This window comes from Haliaeetus albicilla, chromosome 6 (genome assembly GCF_947461875.1).
Source record: "Haliaeetus albicilla chromosome 6, bHalAlb1.1, whole genome shotgun sequence".
NCBI classification, from domain to species: Eukaryota; Metazoa; Chordata; class Aves; order Accipitriformes; family Accipitridae; genus Haliaeetus; species Haliaeetus albicilla.
The window spans coordinates 47,701,534-47,724,022 of record NC_091488.1 but is presented as its reverse complement, the minus strand read 5'-3'; the positions used below and the strand labels follow the sequence as shown (position 1 = coordinate 47,724,022).

The following is a 22,489-nucleotide window of genomic DNA, read 5'->3' as shown; positions in this document are numbered from 1 at the left end:
CTAAGCAGGATGTGGAATAGTTCACACGGCCCTTTCCTTCTCCACCAGCTGGAAAGCCAAGGCCAACCTGAAGATGAATCTGGCACGGGATCCCAGAACTGAGCACTCCTGCCTGTGCTTATGGGCCTATGAGCTCCAAGGGTCTCCTGCAATTGCTCACACTGCAGTTTCCAAGAGTACAGGTGCCTTGCTGGTAACCTGGGGCTCAGCACACTGCCATGTGCAAGGGGCTCTGAGCTCCAGAGCGCCAGCAGGACCATGCCACTGAGCGCTTCTATGTGCATGCTTGTCCCTTGGCCCCACCAAACTCCGGGGAATGGGCATGCTGCTGTGCACCAGGGTCCCCGAGTTGCACTGCTACCTGTTGCTTTGGGCTTCGAGCCACCCAGGAGAAGAGCTTGTTCTACTAAACCTGACAGGAAGTGCCCCACTAGCATCACACACCACACAGCATCACCTGGGCAAGGGTTTTATAAAGCACAATCACAGCAAAAGGGAACAGCTGGGAACGTCACTGTTCTCATGGTTTTCCACAGGTGGTCACTGAGTCAAGTGCTCCCACAGCTACCCTGTGACCTGAACGCTCTGATGTATGCGATGTAGCCCACGTCTCGATGGTATCTGGGGACGGAGCATGGCCCTGTAGGTGAGGAGCCCCAAGCCACAAGGTGCTCTGTAGCAATAACCCACCATATCTTTGGCTCTAGTAGCCTCCCTGCTCCCTCTTCCACATGGCAGATCCAAAGTCTCTGCTTCAATGTCCTGCCTCCTTCTGACTTCCTCGCAAAACACCACCCTCTCTCCTCTTCCATTCCTCCCTGCTCCCCCTTCCCTCATTCATGCAATGCCATGGATCACCTGCCCTTCCAGCAGGGACAAAATGGTGAGCAGTGACACAAGTTCTTTCCTCCAGCTCACATATTTGCTTTCAGCCATCCAGGGAGCTACAGGCAAGTATGAGCATCAAAACCCACAGCAGCAGATCCTATGCATTGGCCCAGATGGCACTTTGCGCACAGGAGAAGTTTCCGTGCAAGCCTGGAAGTCTGTTAGCACACATAGCTTTCTCCAACATATCTTTCACCTGTGAGGAACCCAGAGGCAATAGAGCTTGTAAGAGGGCCATGTAAGCCATGTAAGAGTGGAGATCCTGTGAGGATATTCCAGCAATCTGAAAATCAAGAATGGCCTATAATCTGGAAAATGCAATTTCTTCTTTACTGACTGGAGACCTTTACACATGGGGGGATAGTGACAGAGGACTGGGACTGTTTCCAGATTACTCTTCTCAACATCCCTGTCTGTCACATTTGAGAATGCACTCTGCCTGACAATAGAAGTATTTCTTTCCCCCCATTTTCATCTTGTCATCTTTTCATTGCATCCTCTCCTCTGTCCTCCAACTTTTTCTTCTTTCTCCTAACATACCAGGCAAAGATATCAACCACCCTCCACTCACAGTGGTCAGGGAGGGAGAACCTGTGACTTTCAACTGCTCCTGGATAAGAACTCTGTCTCCTGGTCAAAATAGGCTGAAGGGAAGGATGCCAGGCTACAGCTCAGGTATTTTTTTCTGGTAAAGGAGAGAAGGAATTCAACAAGTGCTTCCAGAGCAACAGGACGCAAAGCTAAGGTCTGATCCTGTTTGTATATTGTGCCTATCTCAATGACACAGACACCTCTTGCTCTCCTAGGAGGTATCTCAGTGACAATGCATCTGAGAGCGCGAGGCACAAACCTCTTTGTAGGCAAATGGCACTTGTTCCTTCATGCCCTGCTCTTCTCCTCTCCCTCCCTTTCCTCCAGTGTCAGATTTCTTTTAATTTTCACCCCACTTCACCTATTTTCTGCTTTTTCTATCTTTTTATTTTACTCCAACTCTCTATTTCCCTTTTCTTTTTCAGAAGACAGCTATACAGCCTTTTGGCAACTTTGGCAGCTTTTTCATGGAATTCCAACTCCAGTGCCCGTTGGGGTTAGAAGGAGATAAAATCAGAACCCAGGAACATCTCTGACCTTTTGACTCTTCCAGGAAAACTAAGCAAGCCCAGCATGACCAGTTAACCTAGCAAAACGGTATAGGCAGCAGCCCCAGTGGCACTGGTACATGAAGAGAACAAGTCCTAGCAAGAGGTTGTTTCATTCCCCAAGTAGAGCTTTCAGGGAGGTTCCACCAGGGAATGTTAAGTCATATTGTTGGGGGTGGGAGCAGGGGGCTGGGGAGCATTTGTGTTGCTGCCTGCTGTTTTCTACAGTAGGAGTATGCTGCCTGTGTGATTCAGTGTACTCTCTCAGCTGGTTTAGGTAGTTTTGTAGCACCTGAGCATATGCTGATGAACAGAAAAGTTGTTCTGCTCCAGAAATGGCTGCATGTAACTGCCTGAAAGACGCCTGAAGATGAGTCTGCAAATTGTTCCAAGATCCTGCTAGTTGAGAGGCACTACAAATATTAAATATTTTCTCCAGAGTGACATTCCTTGCCTTTGTCCTCCATACCATAGCCTATGGAAGTACCCAGAGAAACGTTGCACAAAGAAAGGTGCCTGAAAGTCTTTATTTTTTGATAATTTTTGTATGCCCAGTCCCAAAACAAAAGAAATGATGAGGAGAAAAAGTGGGTCACATAGAACGAGAGTGTCTTAGTTGGCAGACATAGTTGCTTTGATCCAGGAGACATAATTGCAAACCTTAGTGTAAACCCCGGGATAGCCTTTCTGTGCACATCCAATACCCCAGGAAACAATGCCCTGGAGCTGCCCATTGCAGACTACTGGACCACCGGAATCCCCCTGTGCACATAAAGAACACAGATATTCAGCAAATGGTATCAGCGTAAGTGGTGAGACAGAGATCCCAGAAATCACTGACATTCGAGGGAGCTCCATTGGGCTTTTTCTACACAGAAGTTCTACAAAGGTAATTTCTGATTACCACTCTACACCTGATGCTACTGTGCCTTACTTTATCCCCAAGGGCACCACCACTAAGGATGAGTAAGCTCCCTATTTTTGATGGATGCAGTCCTTGGCAGACACTTAGGATACGTGTGTCTTAAACATTATTCTGCCAAATATTTCCATGAAGCTAGGCACATGTAAAATGCAGAGCAATTGTCAAGTGTGTTCATTTTCCAGACTGCCTGGATCTTGGCATACTGCCTATTTCATTTTCAGTGAGTCCAAAACTAACATTTGCATCCTAAGCTCTAAAGTCACTGTGATTAATATTGACTCTCTGGTGCAGCACTCCTCCATTTTCAATAGCCTAAGGTGCAGGAGGTGGCATAGTCTGCTTGTGGAGGTATAGGGCAGACGTATTCGCTGACTCAAAAAAGGGACAATGACTAACTGAGTGGGAAAAAACCTAGTCTCACTCAATAAGCAACTTTTACCCTAAGCCTCCTCTGTTGTTCAAAAAACCAGCATTCAGATGTGCTAGTGCAGTGAGTATAGCAGATTCTCTAACATGATGGCCTCTTCTACTGGCAAAAGGCAGGAGAGAAACATATGTGAAAGGAGAGGCAGATGTTTTACCTGGCAGGAGTCTTTTCCTCCCTCCACGAATCCTACACACATCATGTTCTTGGTAATTTCCCCAGGGTAGGCTTTAGTGCACACGCTTGAGGAGAGTACAGGAGCCTTCAGGCACTGCAACTTGTCTGGATATGCATCTACAATAAAAGAGGGAGAGATGGTTGATTGCATCTCTGAGTTCATGTCAGAGCCCGGAGAAGATCTTTCTTAGCAGAAAAGTAATCACTGAATATCCTGGTTTAGCAGTGATCATTTTTCCTCTGAACAGTAATCGCAGCATGGATTCCTTTTGTTTAGATAGAACAGGTTCTATCCATGGGTCCACCATTCTACACTGCAGCCATGTTAATTTTTCTGATACCTAGAAAATCATCAATTGGCAAGTGTGGAGCTAAGAGCTACTCTTGTAGCACATACGCTGGAGGGAACCTGGGCCTCAGGAAAACCATCCCCTCCTCTGGTGCAGGTTTTGTTGTTGTCAGTGGATTAGACACCAGTCACCATCCACATCTCTGACCATGGAGCTCTCTTGTAGTAATTTTAGATTGACAGTCACAGATCTTGATCTTGTTCTCAGAGAACTGACAACTCTATTGACATTAGTTAAATTGCTAGTGCTTGGCACTGCACAGCTGATAGCTCCAGGCCACAAAATTTATGGCAGCGTGAACATGCTGATGAACGGCACATGGATGACTTAAGTGATTCCATGTTCGTAACACAGAACAAGAGGAAGGACCTTATAAAAGCTTGCCTTTAAGGCAGTTAAATGGTTACTGTCCTACACAGACTGATTGCTCAAAAAGGCCTGTCACACAGCACTTCTCTGTGCTTTACCCTGTACTGTTTGGAGCCAATTGTGAGGTCTTAGAGTGTCTCCCGGGCCCTCACGATGCTGTACATTCCCCAGAGTACTCACTGCCATTGCTGACTGTGTTGCCCCAGCCAGAGATTAGGCATGTGGTGCCTGTGGCCACGCAGCTGGTAGGCAGAGGAATGGTTTGGACAGCGCGGTTGAGCTGGGCTGGTTTGGCAAGTTTGATGAGCATAATGTCATTGTCCAGTGTTCTGGAGCTGTAGCGAGGGTGGCGGATTACTTCAGCTGAACTAATCAACTGCTGTGATGATTCTGTGAGTGCCAGGTTATGTTTCCCGAGCTGCACTTGGATGCGACTGGAAAAGAGAAGGAGTGGCGTATACGTTACTGCTACCAACAGGTTATGGGGAACCTCTCTGTTACTGCATGCAGTTGCTTCAACATTGCTACCATAGTCGCTGTTTCCATGCAGGTTGTCTGTCTTGTCCTGCAATAAGTCCTGGGGATCCACACTGAGATCTTACCCACTCCCACTACAGGTGGTGAATTTCTGCAGGTTTATTTTGCTGAGCTGGGACAAGTTGAATATCTAACAGTGCTTTATACAAACATTCTGGCAAAAGGCAAACTGCTATCACCCTGACCTTATTTCTCTTCTTGTTGTCCAGTAACTAAGTTTTAGCAAGATTAATGCAATTTATAAGAAATCACAGCCCATAATTCATTGCTAGATTATCACATTGTCACTTCAGAAAGTGCTCTGCATTCACAGAAACTTTTGCAGAAGTGGAAAACCCCTTATGATGCCTCAGACTAGCTTCCTGAATGAGCCACCTACTCCTTGACTGTCTCCTGTCAGAATGGAGTCACTTACATATTTGGATGTCACAGCTCAGAATTCCTGGAACTTAGTGAACTGGAAAAAAGAAGCAGGTTAGGAAGAATTTATTTTTTTTCTACTTACGACTTGTAGCAGTGAGCAGCTGACACTACCCACTGGCTGTTGATGAGGGAACCTCCACAGAAGTGATACCCAGAATTCAGGGACACCTGATAGGGGACAGAGTTCACTGCACAGGTGTAGCCTCCCACAATCTTGTCATCATCATCATCAGCGGCAGCATCGATGGGAAAGGCAACTGGGGGATAAGAAGTGGTATATGTCAAGGCATAAGGAATCTTGTGCCTCTGTGACTGACTGAAGCATCTCACTTGTAGGCTCTACTTCCATAAAAACTCATGGTAGCAGTGCTGGGAAGCACTCACCCATAGTCCAAAAATTTAGAGAAGCTTTAGGACTTCCTGGGCCAGAGGTGTTATCTTTATACCTCATAGTCCTTAAGAGAAAGACAGTCTTTTTTTGAACATATGGACACATTTCAGTATTCCTGGGTCAAGAACACCTGTGAAGGCATTCATTCCCTGTTTTGTGACACAAGCAATTATGAACAGACAGCAGTCAGAAGACGTTACAGTGCTCTGCCTTAAAACTTTTGTAAGTTGAAACTGGACTTCACTTTCCCCCAATAGACTACCTTGTAAATTTGCTCAGAAAATAAGCTTCCTTATAAATTACAAAAATAGAAGGAAAAAATATACTTACCAGCCACTCCAACAAAGGTGACAAACAGTATGTACTTCATGATCTTGACACAGCCTCAAGCCCAGACTGGTGGACTGGAAGCCTGAGCTGCTAGATATACATTTTTTGAAATGGCCTTATCTCTAGTCCAAGGTTTTCTGCAGACAAAAAGTACACAGTGGAAAATTTGAAGATCCAAATGTGGGCATTAACAGGCACTGCTAGAAAGTACAAATAACATATCTGTTAATCATAAACCTTTCCTAAGATAGAAAGCCATCTAAAATTATTTCAGAGTGCAGCCTTCAATTTAAAAATGTTTGGGCTTTGAAAGATGTGTAGTTGTTTGCCTGTCTCATTCTTACATGCAGCATCTGTTGAGAGCAACCCTCAAACCCCTCTGAGGTTCCTCTGCGCTGATGGCGTCATTCTTAAAAATGCATATTAAAAATGCTGATTATTGTAGGTAATGGACAGTAAGATACTATACATTTATTTTGGAAAAGAAAACCAACAAAAAAAACCCAAAACAAAACAAAAAAACCCTCTCAGTGTTAAGTTTGTTAAGTTTATTTTAGCAAATTCCTTTTCTTGAGTAATATGTGTGTCTGGTTTTATCATATAGAACACAGTGTTCTCCCAAATAAAATTATTCAAAAGTAATTTCAATAAGTGAGTACAAAAAACCTATTCTGTGTCCCCCACCACCTCCCAAGTTAAACAGTTTAATGTGGGAATGCACACCCGCATTTCTCTTTGAAAGATTTCTCCCTTTCCTAATTTCTCTCCCCTAATCTATATGAAAATATTGGCCCAAGTACTGAACCACGTCTTTTATTTAGCATTGGAATGTTCTACAGACACTCATTTTTGCTACAGAAGAATTTCAATATAACATTGATGTTTATGGAGGTAATGTATACGAACAAAAATACTGTGACCACAAATCATGAGATCTTCTGAAATCCTTCTCTGAAAGAGTGATAATTTCTCTCATGATGCTGAGTTTGCTAAAGCTTGATGCATTTGATGAATAATCATTTTCCAAGCAGCTGCCAACTTCATCATGTTAGCTCCTGAAAGACAAGGGATAACCTCAAGTGACTGTGAACAGAAATCATATGCTTTGAGATGCTGAAATGGCATCAGAGACTAAATAGGAATAATCTTTCTACTCCATTTCTTAATCAATTTTTTTGAGAGCCCTGGAGGACTGGTACACACAGTGGCACTGTCCAGGTGGAAATTTTCTTTCATGTTAAAGGGCAAGTCCAAGGCCAGGGACTCCTCCAGGGAGATGCATGACTTGTCTTGGGCTTTAAACTGGTATCAGTGCACAGTTTTCTTACAAACATGTTTTATCCTGAGAAACAAATAAGGACTAGAAGCTTCCTGTGGAGGAGGGAAATATCCATAATAGGACTAAGCATGGCAAAAATTACCAAAGCTATCCAATCCCATCCTAACTAAGCAGAGCAAGAACAATTCCTAATCTACAATAGTGTATAATTTGATCTCCTTGTGGATTTGTTATTTCTTTGTCCAAAACATGCTATTGGCATAGAGACAGGCTGTCATCAGATATTTTAAACCAGTATTTTTCCTGAGATATAGCTCTAATAACCTATTAGGTAACACCTAGGCTATGAAGGACAGCTTCCTTTTCCTTCTTTTCACAGGGTTTAATATTTGGTTTAGTATCCACCCAAATGTCAGGAAAATCCAGTAATTCAGCATCTGAATGGGGAAGCTCAACCATACCTGCTTTTATCTTTGTACTTTTTTTGTTTTCACTTGTTACTTATTTAATCTACTCTGATCTTTAACTGATCAGTTATTCTTAACAGCAGGAAAGGCATCAAATAGGGCTGGCTCCTTTCTCCTTGAAGAAAAAGGTGTCTCTGAGACTCTCTATGCTACTTGCTTAAATCAACTATTGACCCCTTCCCAGGCTACTGCCAGAGCTCACGGCAGAAGTCCTGGGTCATAGTTCCTGTGGTTCTTGTGTTCCTAAGGCCATGATGGCAGACATCTGGTGAACGTACCTCACCCAAGTCCCTCTCATTCTCCTATGTGCCTCTCAGTGCCCCTTCTAGAGGCTCCCATGAATCCTAGAACTCCACAGTGCATGCCAGCAGGGCAGCTCATAGAGCAAACTGATCTCAAATGAAGGCAAATGGGGTGTTTGTGATGCACAACTTGGAGGTCATTCAGCAGACAGACTGCTTCAGAACAGTCCTTCAGGCCTTTCAGTGAGACCTGTGAATGACGAACAGACTTCTTTCATTCAGGCTGAAATTGGAACACCTCCTCCTGCCCCTCCTTCCTTTCTTTAAGACTATGAATGCTTACCTGAAATGTACATACCCTCTTCTGCTCAATGCTGCTGAACATTCAACAGACCATTATAAGTTTTTTTTCCAGGGTCTTTCAAAAAATACACTCCGGGGATACATCTCCAGCTGCAGACAAGTTTCTCATTTAATGCAGTGACGCTGCAGCAGGATGCTGGTGGGTCCAGGGACATGGGAAGGAGGAGGATTGGTGAATGGAGGGCAGATGTGTTAGGTATTAACAATGGACAAGCAATGGCAGCTTACATTTCTAGAAATCTATGTTCCTAGTTCAAGTATTTCAGTCAACTGTATCACCACTGAACTCAGATAAAGTAAATAGGTTTGTCCAGGCTGATGCAAGATCATGGGAAAAGGAAACCTGGCGAGACCGCAGGCTGACAGAGATAAAGCTTCCCAGGAGCATAAAGCAGAGGAGTTTCTCAAGCTAGTCCTTGTACATCTCACAGAGCCTGGTGGTGGAGGTGCCATTGATTCTCTTTTCCCAAGTCTCTCCTGCCTGGGAGAAGCTGGTTGAAAGGCACCCCATGTGGCCTAGGATCATCAAGTCCCCAGTTGCTGGAAGCCAGGAGAGTGTCTGGGGAAGGGTTTTGCATCTTCTGCTCTTTGCATCTCCAATCGACGGTCAGAGACACGTTCCTGGTTTACAATGTTCCAGTGCAGGGGTCTCCAAAGGGGAGTCCATGCACCCCTGGGGGTGCACATGATGATCTACTGGCATGTGGGAAGAAAACATTAGAACTTCAGTATTACACATATATAATTATCAATTACTAAATATACATATACTCGGGGTGTGTGCTCAAAAGTATTTTACTGATAGGGGTGCACAATGAAAAATGTTTGGAGACCACTGTTCTAGTGGTTTCAACAAATAACTTACATGTTCTTTCTTACATTCTGCTATAACATCAGCCTCCAACTCTGCTGAGCCTTCATGTTCTCTCGGATTTCTTCACTACCAGGGCTTCCTTCCTCTCTTGCTCACTCCTGGCTTCCCCCCAGGAAATTAAAATTCTGCTGACACTCTCAACTGCATTTGCCATTTTCCATTTCTCAACCTACACAAAAGTGCACCATGTGCTTTCCACCATGACACAGCTGTTGCATCGTGTTCCAAAGGTGCCATGGAAGTGAAGGTGTCAGTGTGAAGGCTGCACATGTTTCGTTTGTGAAGTTCTTTGGCAGCTTCTAGGCTCTACTGTTCTCTTCCTGACTCAGGGTGGTAAAGACAAAGCCTCATGTTTCAGAGTAGCACAGAAAAAACTCAGGACGATATTTCAGGAGTTGCTGTGAAGACTTCTGATGTTTCAAACTCTTTCAGCTCTTGCTAATTCCTCTATAGCTCATTGGCCATTGCTACACTTTAAGAGAATGGATTCTGGTCTGGTGCTGTGAAACTCAGTCCTCTTTCTCTCAGTTGCTTTTCCTGGGGACGCTGATGATGACAAGATTGTGGGATGCTACAGTTGCCCAGAGCATTCAGTTCCCTACCAGTGTCCTTGAATGTTGGGTATAATTTCTGCAGTGGTTCACTCACCAACAATCAGTGGTTCCTGTCAGCTACTCACTGCTAGACATCGTAAGTATGGATTGGGTTGTGTATCTGGATTCTAGTCAAATCTTGCAAAGTCACCAGATTTGGAATATGATGCCTACCAAAAGAAGGGAATCCAAGATGGCAGCACATGGTGTATCTGAAACCAAAGGAGAAACACTACCTTCTGTCTCACTGCATTACATGATCTTTCTAATATACCTGCACTCTCGGCATCCTTTTCTGTGCATCCTAACATGCCTTTCTGTGCACATTTGCATTCCTCCAGACTTTCTCCATGGATCTTTCTTGTCCTAATTTTAGGGCATACCTCTGCAGAGAGAGCACAGATCAAGGATCATGTTCTTCTGCAATAGGAAATGTAATCTTCCTTCCCTAAGCATTGCTCTCAGTGTCTGAAGTGATCCCTCTATTCTGGCACCAATTCCACAGTTGCCAGCTGGGGATCCACTGGACAGGATACCCAACTAGCAAGGCTCTCCAGACTCTGTCTTTCATGAAATCATAAAGCTCCTAGAGCTCTGTGACACATGCACCTTTGATTAGGGCAACACTCCCTTACTCTATTCCAAGTGTCTGCCAGTCCCCATGTGGCACCAAGTTGTTCTACCCATGGTTAATTGCTGCTCTTCTCTGCTGGCAATTTTGCAGGCATATACAAGTGAGGATGGGAGAGTACAACACTGATGTGAAAGAACACAGTGAACTAGTCAGGAGTGCTGCATTAATCATTCACCATCCTAGATATGATTCAAGAAGCCTTGGTAATGACATTATGTTCATCAAGCTGGCAACCACCATGGACTACAGTGCTGACATTCAACCCACAGCTCTGCCCAGCTCCCGTGCCAAGGAGGGTCCCAAGTGCCTTTTTCAAGGTGAGGAAACACACTGAGCAGTGGCTGTGAGTATCAGTGTATGTTGCATGTCACGCTTCTCCTGCTTTACTGCCAGGCTCATGAGATCCCTGTATGTTTCACTCCTGCTTTGCAGCCTTTCCATGTTCTGCCTGCATGTTCCCCAAACGGTCCTGCCAGTGTGCCTCAATCAACAATGCCCTTTGCATTTGCTCATGCAGGTGAAGGGGTTGCCCTGCTTTGCTGGATGGCTCTCACATATAGATCTACAGGTTTCTCTCTTCACTGACAGTGCTGCGTTTCACTGCTGTCCCAGCAGCCAATTTCTCTAAGGTCCTCCAGTAACTGACAGCTCCATTTCTGAGCAACCAGAAGTGCCAAGAGGCTTACCCTGGCCAGATCACCAGCAACATGATCTGTGTAAGATTCCTGGATGGTGGGAAAGACTCATGCCAGGTAAGCATTGATGTCTGCACAGAGCCCTGGGTCACACACTTGAGGGTGCCTCAGGTGCACAGCATATGTCAGAGCTTGGCAGAGTGCTTAGGCCTCCTCATCTCCAGGTTTTCTGTTCTGACACAGTATCCTTCCAGCAGGATTTCAGTACAGAATGGACTTTACCCAAACTAGCAGGTCCAGCTACATCTGCTGGGCACTGAGTGCAGTAGCAGTGAATTGTTGGGATTAGGGGAGTCAGCAAATAAGGGTGCTATCTTTCTGTGCTCCCAGATCAGGACTTGCGGCACTTCATTTTGCATTCCCTGGATTTTTTTGTACCAGGTCAAAACCTTTCGAGGTGAGATCAGCTCATGCTTCTAAATTTTTCTCTCCAGGGTGACTCAGGTGGCCCAGCTGTATGCATGGGAAAACTCCAGGGAATCGTGTCACAGGGAACTGAGTGTGCTCTGAAAGGTTATCTCAGTGTCTACACCAAGGTTTGCAATTACATTGATTAAATAAAAGAAACCATTGTAGCCTAGTGATATGTTGATGACTGCCTGGCTCCTTGGCCACTACCTTCCTGCCCTATCACTCCTCTTAAGAAGATAATAGCATAAATAAAAGTCTTACTTAAAGAGCCTTACAGATAGATGTGCTGGGGACTGACAACCACCATACACAAGAGGGGTTCCCTGCAGCCTTATACCAGCTCCTCCTGAACCTTCCCTTCTGTTCTGGTTTGGGTGTGTATGCTAGGAGCAGTGCCCTAGAACTGCTGGGCTAGGGGATAGGGAACTGTGCAACCATCTAGGAAGTCTTCTGAGCCAGGTACCTGCTTTTCTTTACTCCTGGCCCTCTTACTGAGAAAGGGAGGAGAAGGAACAAGTCCCTAGGGAGGAGGTTCCGACATCTGTGGGCTGGAGTCCCATTTTGCTCCTGCCAATGGTGAAGTTATTGTCTCACTGGTACTGTGACAGCTTTGACAGTGGTCATTTCAGCTATGGTGGTAGGTCTAAGAGTGATCAGAGACCACAGGCGCAGAGCAATCAGGTCATGGGCAATGGCCCTGACCAATGATCATCAGCTTTCCCCTTCACTTCCTCAGGGACATCTGAGGCAGGTGGACTGAGTCCACCTGGATCTAGCAGGTTACATAGATTAGCTGCTAGGGAAAGGAAAAAAATAGCAAGCAGGTGGGGAAAAGGCCCATGACCTCATAGCAGTGTAAAGCATGGAAGAAGATTGATTAAGAAAGGAAGGATGGGAACGTGAGGGGCAGGGGCAGTGGCAGCACTAGCTGCATATTTATGTTTACCCTGCTGTTATTCTGGTTTTTGTCAAGTTCTCTTTTTCAGAAGAAGGAAAGTTATGTCTTCTTTCAGAGTGCCTGAGCTCAGGAACTAGGGATGGATCCTGGAGGACTGTGGGCCAGAGGCACTGGGGGAATAACAAAGTAAGGAGAGACCATGGTACTGGGGAGAAGGGTAGGAAACGCATGAGAATAACAGTGGTCCCACGTGGAGCCAGAAGTGGATATACAGCCACAGCCTTTGAGGTGGGAAACAGACTGCGTCCCAGGAATCTTCAGCAAATGGCTAGACCAGAAAGGAAAGGAAGGACCCCGAAAGGACATAGCAGATGGGAGAGATCAGATTTTAAAGTATTAATTTAATCCACCTTATCCAGCACATGATCTGTAGTGAGCAGCCAAAAAAACCTCCCCTGAAGGGTCTGTGCACCCTAAGCCTGTGTAAACTGGGCCCCTACTGGGCAATTTTAACATCTCCAAACTTAGAAACTGCCCCTTTGCTGTGAGAATAAGGGATGGAGAGTTTGGGAAAGAAAAGGGAGGCCAAAGAGGGGCTGGAAAAAGTGTAAAGGTGGTGAGATGGAAAGTCAGGTGGTCTAAAAAAGCTGGAGAAGGAGTTTAGAGGTGGCAGCCAGTGAGGCTGGCACAGTGAAATAGAATAGATGAGGAAGGGGAACTTGCACCAGATAAGCAGACACAGCTGGATTAGAAATGGAATTAGAATGTACTGGTTGGGGATGAAAGAAGTGAAAGGAGCAGCACAGGTCTGACTGGGCAAGGAATCTGGGATGACAAGCCTGAGGAGGAAGGATTTCTCTAAGAATTGTCTGCAAACAAGTGGCCCTAGAGAAACTTTCTGTACCCCCTTCAATAGATGTCGGGGACTCCCCTGCTCCCTCAAGTTGCTACCTCCCACTGGTCTTGCCATTAGAGACACACACACACCTGGAACCCAGGTCACTTACTTGTTAGCTAGCCTGGCTTCATTTTCACTAGTGATCACACACACTCACATACCCTCCTTTGCTCCAGCTGCTGGCATGACGAACATGGCCACTCATACCTGTGGCTCTAGTCCAGTTTCTGGCACTTAAGTTTACTCACTCTGGTCTCTCCAGTTGCTGGTACCTGTGGTCTGACTCTAGTTCCTAGCACTTAGACCTCCATACACAAAACACATGTGGACAGAATAGACAGTCCCTCCCTCAGGGAAATACTTAGAAATGGAATTTCATAAGACACGGATACACTGAATGAAGCAGGCACAAGGCATAGCCAGACAAGCATACTCGCCAGCAACCTGTTTACCCTTTTATAACTTTATTCCTCTATTTTCTTACATCTATTCTTCCCCAAATCCAGTAGTTCAGGTTCTGATTTCGGAAGCTCGGCCATACCTGCTTTTATCTTGGTACTTTTGTGTTTTCCCTTGTTTCTTCTTTAATCTTAGCAGAAAATAGACTGAAAGAATTAGATGTTTTGAACTGAAAAACTAAAAGGCTGTCAAGCTAGCTACTCTTCAGAAGGCAGCAACATGTTAGGTAATTCCTGAGAGACACACTAGAGGTCCTGAGTTGCATCCTCCAGATACTTCCTTCTTTCCAAGAGTGTGCAAACATTTTTTGGTTTCCTAAAATGGAGAAGTTACTCTGAATAAAAATCTTCATCCTGGAATGAGTAGTAAATTCTAATGCATGTGACTAGAGAAGAATGTGCAGCCCAGCTGCACTGAAATGATTTTGCCATGTCTCAGAGTCCTTACACAGCATAATCTTAGAATTAATTCCCACCGTCTCCATAGCCTGTTTCATTTCCCATCAAGTTTCTGAAATAGTTTCTCCCTCCAGGACTTGAGGTCTGATTACCACTGGAAGAAAATTTTTTTAACAGGTCCAGTGTGACAGACAATAATCAAACTAAAAATCCTGTAGTATCTCCATGCACAAGACATGTAGGGGTCATTTTAGGACATTCATCAAAGCAGCAGTGTCCCATGGAACTGTCTCAACATGGTCCATGGAAGTGTCTCAAGGAGTTCCGTCCTAGCAGCAAGGTGGAAGGGCAAAATGTCAGTAAATTCAGATGGAGAACAAGCAAAATCAAGACAAGACTTCCATGGAAGATAAAAAAGAATAGGTTGTAGTGAGTAAATGCTAAAAATATGCATTAAAGGATAATCTGTGTCAAAACAATAAAAGAATATAAAGGCATATTAAATTTAGTCAAGCTTATTTGCTAACTGCTGTATTGACTTTGAAAGCAGCACAAAAATTCAAAGAAAAATGTAAAAGATATGGAAGGTAATTAAAAAAAAAATTCTGTATTGTCTACAATTCCTTGACAAGTCACTGAAACTGTAATACACCCAGCACAGGGCTCAACCTTGCTGGAGCACAGGTAAGGAATAATTTCTCCTGAGGAAACCTGCAGTGGCAAGAACTGGCAGGGACTGAACAGGAGCCATGGTCAAAACCCTACTTCTCATATGCTAAGTGTCCATGACACTGGACATCATACAAAACTTTTACACATCATAGAGAATATATTTTCTTTCCTGTCTGGGAAGAAGCTATAGCTTCTCAGGTAATTTGTGTTAACTTCTTAAAAAAGCAGGATTGAAAAAGTGAGACAGGAAACATTCACTACCAAAATTTGTGAGATCCACACTGCTCTGAATTCTGGTATGACCCTAGGAGCTCAGCCTTAGGCCCAGACAAAGTACAATATCACTAGGCTCACAGACAGAATATGCCTTTTCTACAAATACATAAAGGTCAAGGGAAGATATGAATCTCTCTAGAGCTTCAGGCAAATATGGGAGGGGGGATATCAACAAAGTGGGAAGAAAGAGAAAACCTCAGTAATATTCCCTATTGTTTGGAAGATGCAACATCAGGATTACTGAAAAAGATAATTGAAACTAAATATGTATATTTCATTCAGAGTACTAGTGAGAAAAGAATCAGCTACAATAATGTAAGTTTTTTGAACCTTACATATTCAGAAAATAATAGAGTGGTATAGGTTAAGGCAAGGCTTGTCCTTGGCAGACTAGAAGAAACAGGCTGTTCTTGAGGCTAATGTCTAACCACAGTTTTTGCTTTCAGAAAAAAAAGCTGGCAGAGATGCCTTGTTTTTGCAATTAGAAAGTGAATTAGAGCTCTCAGGAGCATTAAACTGCAGGGAACATGCTTCCCTCACTGGAAAACTGAAGAAATTAGGATGTGATTAAACACGATTTTTGTGCCTCCACTGTCTTGGTCTATCATCTTTGCTTCTGTCTAACATAAGTTCTGAGTTATGAGGTATCACCTTTCAGGTATTAAGAATGTCTCTCTGGACTGAAACAATATATGTTTACATTTACTGGAATAAACCCTTCTGGAAAGATTGCCTGAGTTCTATACACAGGTGCAAATGAGTCAAAAAATCATTTATGAGGCCAATATTCCCAGGTTCATGGCTGACAGATCCAATATGCAGACATGCATGATGATGGAATGACAGACAGTACAACATTCAGCCAGCAACTTACTGGTCTGCAAGAAATCCCACATTTTTGTCAAGAGCTCAGAACACAACCTGTCTTGTGGAAAGGCTAAAGCAAAACTTACAGTCACATGAATACTTAGCTTTGCTTTTAATGGCTCACCAAAGAGGGTATCAAAGGTGGACTGTCTCTTCTCTCTTCTCTGCCCAAGCTTGATGGAAAGATCAGAACAAGGGGAGGGGCATCAGTCTCTCTAGCTTCTTCTCTCTTAACTGACAATGAGCAGTAACACACTGTTCTGGGACAGCTGACAGGCCATGCTGACTCTTTTGCTTGCCCTTTTACCTGGTGAGAGGCAACAGATCCATCTGCAGCACAGCTCTCATCCAAGCCATGCAGAGCTGGTGTGAGGTAGAGGACCCGTTTTGGACATCATCTGTACTTCTTCTCCTCCCTTTCTCTTTTTCTCTCTCACTCATGCAGGTGCTGGTGTCGGAAGCCTCATCACACAGTGGCCAGCAGAAATCCTTAACAGAGCTGGAGAGACTGTGGACATCTCCTGCTACCAGAATTATACTACACTTGCCTATATGTTGTGGTATCAGCAGACTCCAAGAAATGGTCTGAATTTAGTAGCCAGTACTTCTCCATGGATGCAGAACTCCTATGAGGAAGGTTACAATGAGGCCAAGTTTGAGATAAACAGAAATCATAATGATCATTCTGTGATGACCATCAAGAATGTGACATCCAAGGATGCAGCCACATATTTCTGTGCTGCGAGTGATCACACGGTATAGTGAGGGGGTTGAACACTAAGATAAAATCCCTGCCTTGGCTGAGTGAGAGTTGGAGTCTCTGAAAAAAGTGAGACAGATTGGAGAGGGGCAGAGGAAGAGCAGAAGAAAAACAAGGGAGAAATGGGGGAATAGAGCCAGGACTTTTTGGAAGGAAAAGGGACAAAGCAAACAGTGCAGCAGCATCTAGTTTCAAAGACAAAAAGCCTTCAGAAATACAAACCCATGGATCAGCAATAAGAATTGAGGCACTGCTGCTGTGGTTAGTGAAAGGCAGCAGATACTTCTTAAGACTGGTGCTACAGAAGCACAGCCATGTTCTGGGCCACTAGTTCCCCACCATAGCACCAAGAAAAGAGTACAAACCAAGAGGGAGAATTCAAGGTTCTTCCACACACTCATTCCACCCAAAGACAGAGGTGCCCTATGAGAGATTGATTGGTGTGGGAGGAGATGCCAGCCTCTGATTATGGACATAGGAGGATGGCACCAGTACAGGTGGGAGGAAACATACCCAGGGGACCAGGCATACCTTCCACTGTGGGAGGAACAACCCCTTGGCAGCTTTATAAGCAACAGTGTACCCTGCAGCACTTCTGTTCACCTGCTCCACACACTGCTTAACTGCAGGATCCTTCTCTTCCTTGCCACACAAATGCATACAGTTCTGAGCTGGACCAAGGACTTCACAGCAAAACCTCATGAGAGGAGAAAGGAAACCACAAAAAGCTGCTGTCAACCTGGTACTCCCCTTGTGAGGGACAGCTGAAGGCAGAAATTGCCTCCCATTGTGCCTCTGTCTTCATTGCTTGCAGAGATGAGCTTTTGATGAACTAATTGCTCTTCTGTGATGGGCCTGGGAAAAGTGAGGACAGGGTATTATGAGGGTTCCCCCACGTACCATTGCCTGTCTGTGCTCCTGTTTTTATTGCATAACCTAGGACTTACCTTTTCTTCAAAGAAAGGGAAATGGCACATAAAAGAGCAAAAGCTATCTTTAAGAAAGTATGGCTATACACTTGTGTATTGGGGGCTTCTGTTTTTAGGTCATGTCTTTGACAGTCTGTGTACCATTGAGCATGGACCAATTGTTTATCTCATATGCTCATATGGAAGACATATATGAAGCACATAACTATCACAGGTAGCAAATGTACTATCCTGCTCACTGATGTGGCAAAGCTGGATGTGCTGAAATGAAACGTACTATTTGATTACAGCAAAAAAAGGTCCTAGTCTCCTGATCAACCACACTGTGTAAATGTTACTTTGCCTTCAGGCTCTGCTCTAAAAGAAGCTAAACTGTTCTTGGCTAGGGAAATCTGGACACGACAGAAACTTGTGTTCATTGTAGTCTCACCCTGGAGGTGGAGGCTCTCAAGAGGCTAAAACTAGTTGCATCCCAGACTTACTCCAGTCCTCCAAAGACATTTCTGAAAGACTCAGCTTCACACACCACTCCTTGCACAGCTTGGTAGCCAGTGTTCTTCTGACTCCAGGAACTGCTCAGCAACAAGTGTTACACACCATTCCTTGCTCCCAGGGAGCACTCATCTGCTCCTCAGAACACTCTCAGGTCCATGATCTACTCACTGTTCATACCAGGCTACAGACGTATAGCAGGGAAGCACTGGGAAAGCATTGTGTCTCACATAGCAGAGACATGCTGAGTTCCTTATTCTCTTCAGCCTCTGATCTTCTTATATAGAGATCATCTTTACACAGGTACCAAACACATTCACTCTGTTGCTGTCTGGAATTACTACTGCTGATCCAAATACTCTGTGAAAGTTCTAGGAAAACTAATTTATGCTAGAATCATTAAGGAATATAAACACCATAGTGGTAACTTTGGGAGTGACTTTTGGGTGATTTTTTTTTTTTTTAATTCTCTTTTAATAAATTACCAGTTCATGAAAATCATAATGTCACAGTCCTAGCTCAGACCTCTTGCATAAACACTAAAAGCCAGCTTTATCAGCTCTGGGAACATAACAGAGGAAGGATCCCTTTCTATTGCTCAACCCTTGAACACTTTAGTTTAGAGTGGCAAATGCAATTTTAAGGCCCTGTGAAAACAAACTTATCAGTAGCCTTCAAAATCCAGCAGATTAATGAGCTGGCTATTGACTGGTCACAGCTGTGCAATTTCCAGGTCTCCACAGAGGTCTCTAGTGGTCATTGCCATCTTGAAGGTCTGCAGTCACAGTTCCCTATTGCAGCTCTGAGGTACAATATTCTCCTATGCAGTGCTCCTTTTGCCAGCTTGAACTGGCACTGCACATAAAGCAGCTATTCTAAGAAGTTTCTCATGAAACAGCTACTCTCCTCCTTGTTGCACTCCCTGTCCTTATATTTATTCTTCGTCTCCTGCTGTAGAAGGTGGCAGGGGAGCTGTAGCTACAGAAACCATAGTCAAAGGTACTTGTTTTAGGTGCTCAGCAATGACATCTCAGGCACGTCTGTGTAAACAGCTATATATTTGCAATGAACAGCCTACCTGCAGTCTGGAGGTTATACTGGCTACTCAGAAGATAAGATGATGGAAGGAGAGGCTGTGTAAAGTCACATCTCTATGCAGATAATGATGTTATACCATGTGATGTGGTTATCTTGCAACTACAGGGAAGGCTTCGAAGAATCATAGAACCACAGAATCACAGAATGTTTGAGATTGGAAGGAGCCTCTGAGGGTCATCTTGTCCAAAACCCCTGCTCAAGCAGGGCCACTCGGAGCCAGTGGTCCAGGACTGTGTCTAGACAGCTTTTGAATATCTCTAAGCATGCAGACTCCACAACCTCCCTAGGCAACCTACTCCAGTGCTCAGTCACCCTCACAGTAAAAAAGTCTTTCCTCATGTTCAGAAGGAAGCTCCTGTGTTTCAGTCTGTGCCCATTGCCTCTGGTCCTGTCACTGGGCACCACTGAAAAAAGCCTGCCTCCATCTTTGCACCCTCCCTTCAGGTACTTAAATACATTAATCAGATCCCTCCTGAGCCTTCTCTCTCTAGGCTAAACAGTCCCAGCTCTCCCACCCTCTCCTATGTGAAGTGCTCCAGTCCCTCAATCATCTTTGTGGCCCTTTGTTGAATGCTCTCCAGTATGTTCATGTCTCTCTTACAGTGAAGAGCCCAGAACTGGACACAGTACTCCAGGTATGGCCTTAACAGTGCTGAATAAAGGGGAAGGATCACCTCCCTAGACCTGCTGGCAACATTCGTCTTAATGCAGCCCAGGATACCATTCACCTTCTTTGCAGCAAGAGCACATTGCTGGCTCATGTTCAACCTGCTGTCCACCAGGAGCCCCAGATCCTTTCCTGCCAAGCTGCTTTCCAGCTGGGTGGCCCCCAGCATATACTGGTTCATGGGACTATTCCTCCCCAGGTGTGGGACTTTGCACTTCCCCTTGTTGAACTTCATGAGGATGCCGTCAGCCCATTTCTCCAGCCTGTTGAGGTCCCTCTGGATGGCAGCATGACCCTGTGGTGTACCAGCCACTCCTCCCAGTTTGGTGTTGTCTGCAAAGTTGCTGAGGGTGTACTCTCCCCCATCATCCAGATCATTAATGAAGATATTAAACAGAAGATGTTTCCCACTACAGCTGCTGTTTCTCAGGCTTCCTGTGACACAAGAACTGACACGGAATAGCAAAAACAGGACAGATAACCTTGTGTTAATCATCCAATACAGGTATTGGGTTGGGAGCAGAAGATGAACTTTTGGGAAACAATATTGTTCTTTAGTGGAACAACTTGGCTACAAATCAATGGCATCTAAGAAGAAGCTTCAGTAGACACAGGCTGGAAGAGAAGGGAAATAAAGGAAAAATACATACATAGGATGGTATGGCATCACTATCTGCATAGGGATGTGTATTGGGTCTGGCTGGGATGGAGTTAACTTCCCCATAGGAGCCCTCATAGTGCTGTGCTTTGTATTTGTAGCTAGAAAGGTGTTGATAACACACCAGTGTTTCGGCTACTGCTGAGCAGTGCTCACACAGCATCAAGGCTGTCTCTCCAAACACCCCCCTCCCCACCCCCACTCCTCTCATGGTTTAACCCCAGCCAGCAACTAAGCACCACGCAACCGCTCACTCACTCCCTCCGCAACCAGTGGGAAGGGAGAGATAATTGGGGAAAAAAAAGGTAGAACTCGTGGGATAAGAACAGTGTAATAGAACAGAAAGGAAGAAACTAATAATGACAATAATAATAATATTAAAATGACAATAATAAGAATAAAAGGATTGGAAGATACAAGTGATGCACAATGCAATTGCTCACCACCCACTGACCAATGCCCGGTTAGTTCCTGAGCAGCGATCCCCCCAGGAAAACTCCCCCCCAGTTTATATACTGGGCATGACATCACATGGTATGGAATACCCTTCTGGCCAGTTTGGGTCAGCTGCCCTGGCTGTGTCCCCTCCCAGCTTCTTGTGCCCCCCCAGCCTTCTCGCTGGCTGGGCATGAGAAGCTGAAAAATCCCTGGCTTGGTATACAACAACTGAAAACATCAGTGTGTTATCAACATTCTTCTCATACTAAACCCAAAGCATAGCACTATACCAGCTACTAGGAAGACAATTAACTCTATCCCAGCCAAAACCAGGACAGCTCCAAAGGCCAGTAGGCTGGGTGTGGGCAAGAGGTTGGGAGGGGACATAGCCAGAAGAGCTGACCTGAGCTGACTAAAGGGATATTCCGTACCATATGATGTCATTCTCAGCAATAAAAAGCTAAGAAAAAGGAGGAGGAGCTGGGACATTTAGGATTAAGGCATTTGTCTTCTGGAGCAACGGCTACATGTACTGAGGCTCTACTTCCCAGAATGTGGCTGAATTTCACCTGCAGATGGGAAGTAGAGAATAAATCTTTTTGTTTACCTTTGCTTCTGCATCTGGCCTTTGCTTTTTCTTTATTAACTGCCTTTATCAGGATGCACAAGTTCTTTTTTGTCTTATTGTCTCCCATCCATCCTGCTGAGGAGGGGAAGTGATAGAGGGCCTTGGTGAGCACCTGGCAGCCAGGCAAAGTCAACCCACCACAGAATGTGATTTTTCACATCCTCTCCTTCCATCATCTTGTCTTTTCAGTACACAGATATGCCCTGAAAAGGGGCTGTTGCTTAATTTTAGGGGTTTGTGGCCAAAAGAACTGAATGTTTATGAAAAGAACTTCCTATTGTCCCTAAAATGAATCTGTAAAGCTCAGGGTGTCTCTGTACTTCTGCCTGCTTCTTTGTAGCTGCTTCTTCTGTAAACTCTAAAGAAGAATCTAGGACTGATGTAAGTGATACGATCACTATTCTCCTGTGAAATTCTCCACTAAAATGACACCATTGTTAGAAAATACAGCCCTAAATGTCTCTTGCTTGCATATTCTTGCCTTTCCTTGTTGTCTGAATTTTTACACAGCTTGGCCCATGAAGCCTCCTATGAGAGATATGGAAATAAAAATCAAGGAATTCTCTTTCCTCTCTTCTATCCCTCTCACTCATTTAAATTCATGGCCTACAAGGCCTTTCCTTTTGACAGGTTACAGATGAACAAAATGGGGCAAGACTGGTCTCTGCTGGCATATCTTGGAAATTCCCTTATGAACATGCCCTGAGGAGATTTTAGCATCACATGGAAACACTCCTTCAAAATTAATACAGAGGTGATTTGCTTTTTTTAAATGAAAGACACCATATGGGAGAGAGTCTGTTAGTGACAGTAAGGACAGTAATGGAGCTGTAGACTGGA

General features: G+C 44.6%; 1 protein-coding gene and 1 pseudogene across 2 annotated transcripts; one reads left to right on the top strand and one right to left on the bottom strand.

The window, feature by feature from the left end:
* Positions 1–2,544: 2,544 nt before the first annotated feature.
* LOC104322816 (trypsin I-P1) lies at positions 2,545–14,928 on the bottom strand. 2 transcript variants are annotated; one of them, XM_009926164.2, is made up of 6 exons: positions 8,285–14,928; positions 5,954–7,008; positions 5,315–5,489; positions 4,453–4,706; positions 3,534–3,670; positions 2,545–2,789 (listed from the first exon to the last, which is right to left on the bottom strand). In XM_009926164.2, exons 2-6 carry the CDS (start codon positions 5,991–5,993, stop codon positions 2,640–2,642), a joined length of 756 nt encoding a protein of 251 aa, XP_009924466.1. In that variant the 5' UTR covers positions 5,994–7,008; positions 8,285–14,928; the 3' UTR covers positions 2,545–2,639. The 2 variants fall into 2 exon arrangements, with proteins under 2 accessions (XP_009924466.1, XP_069642202.1); XM_069786101.1 differs by having other exon boundaries at positions 5,954–9,000; positions 9,170–14,928.
* LOC104322818 (trypsin II-P29-like) lies at positions 8,633–11,681 on the top strand (annotated as a pseudogene).
* Positions 14,929–22,489: the final 7,561 nt, after the last annotated feature.

Coding starts and splice junctions, on each gene's coding strand:
- LOC104322816 (XM_009926164.2), bottom strand. CDS start 5,993: ATGAAGTACATACTGTTTGTCACCTTTGTTGGAGTGGCTG. Junction 4,707..5,314: donor GCTGCTCACTGCTACAAGTC/GTAAGTAGAAAA, acceptor TCTCTTTTCCAG/TCGCATCCAAGTGCAGCTCG. Junction 3,671..4,452: donor CAACACAGTCAGCAATGGCA/GTGAGTACTCTG, acceptor CTTTTATTGTAG/ATGCATATCCAGACAAGTTG.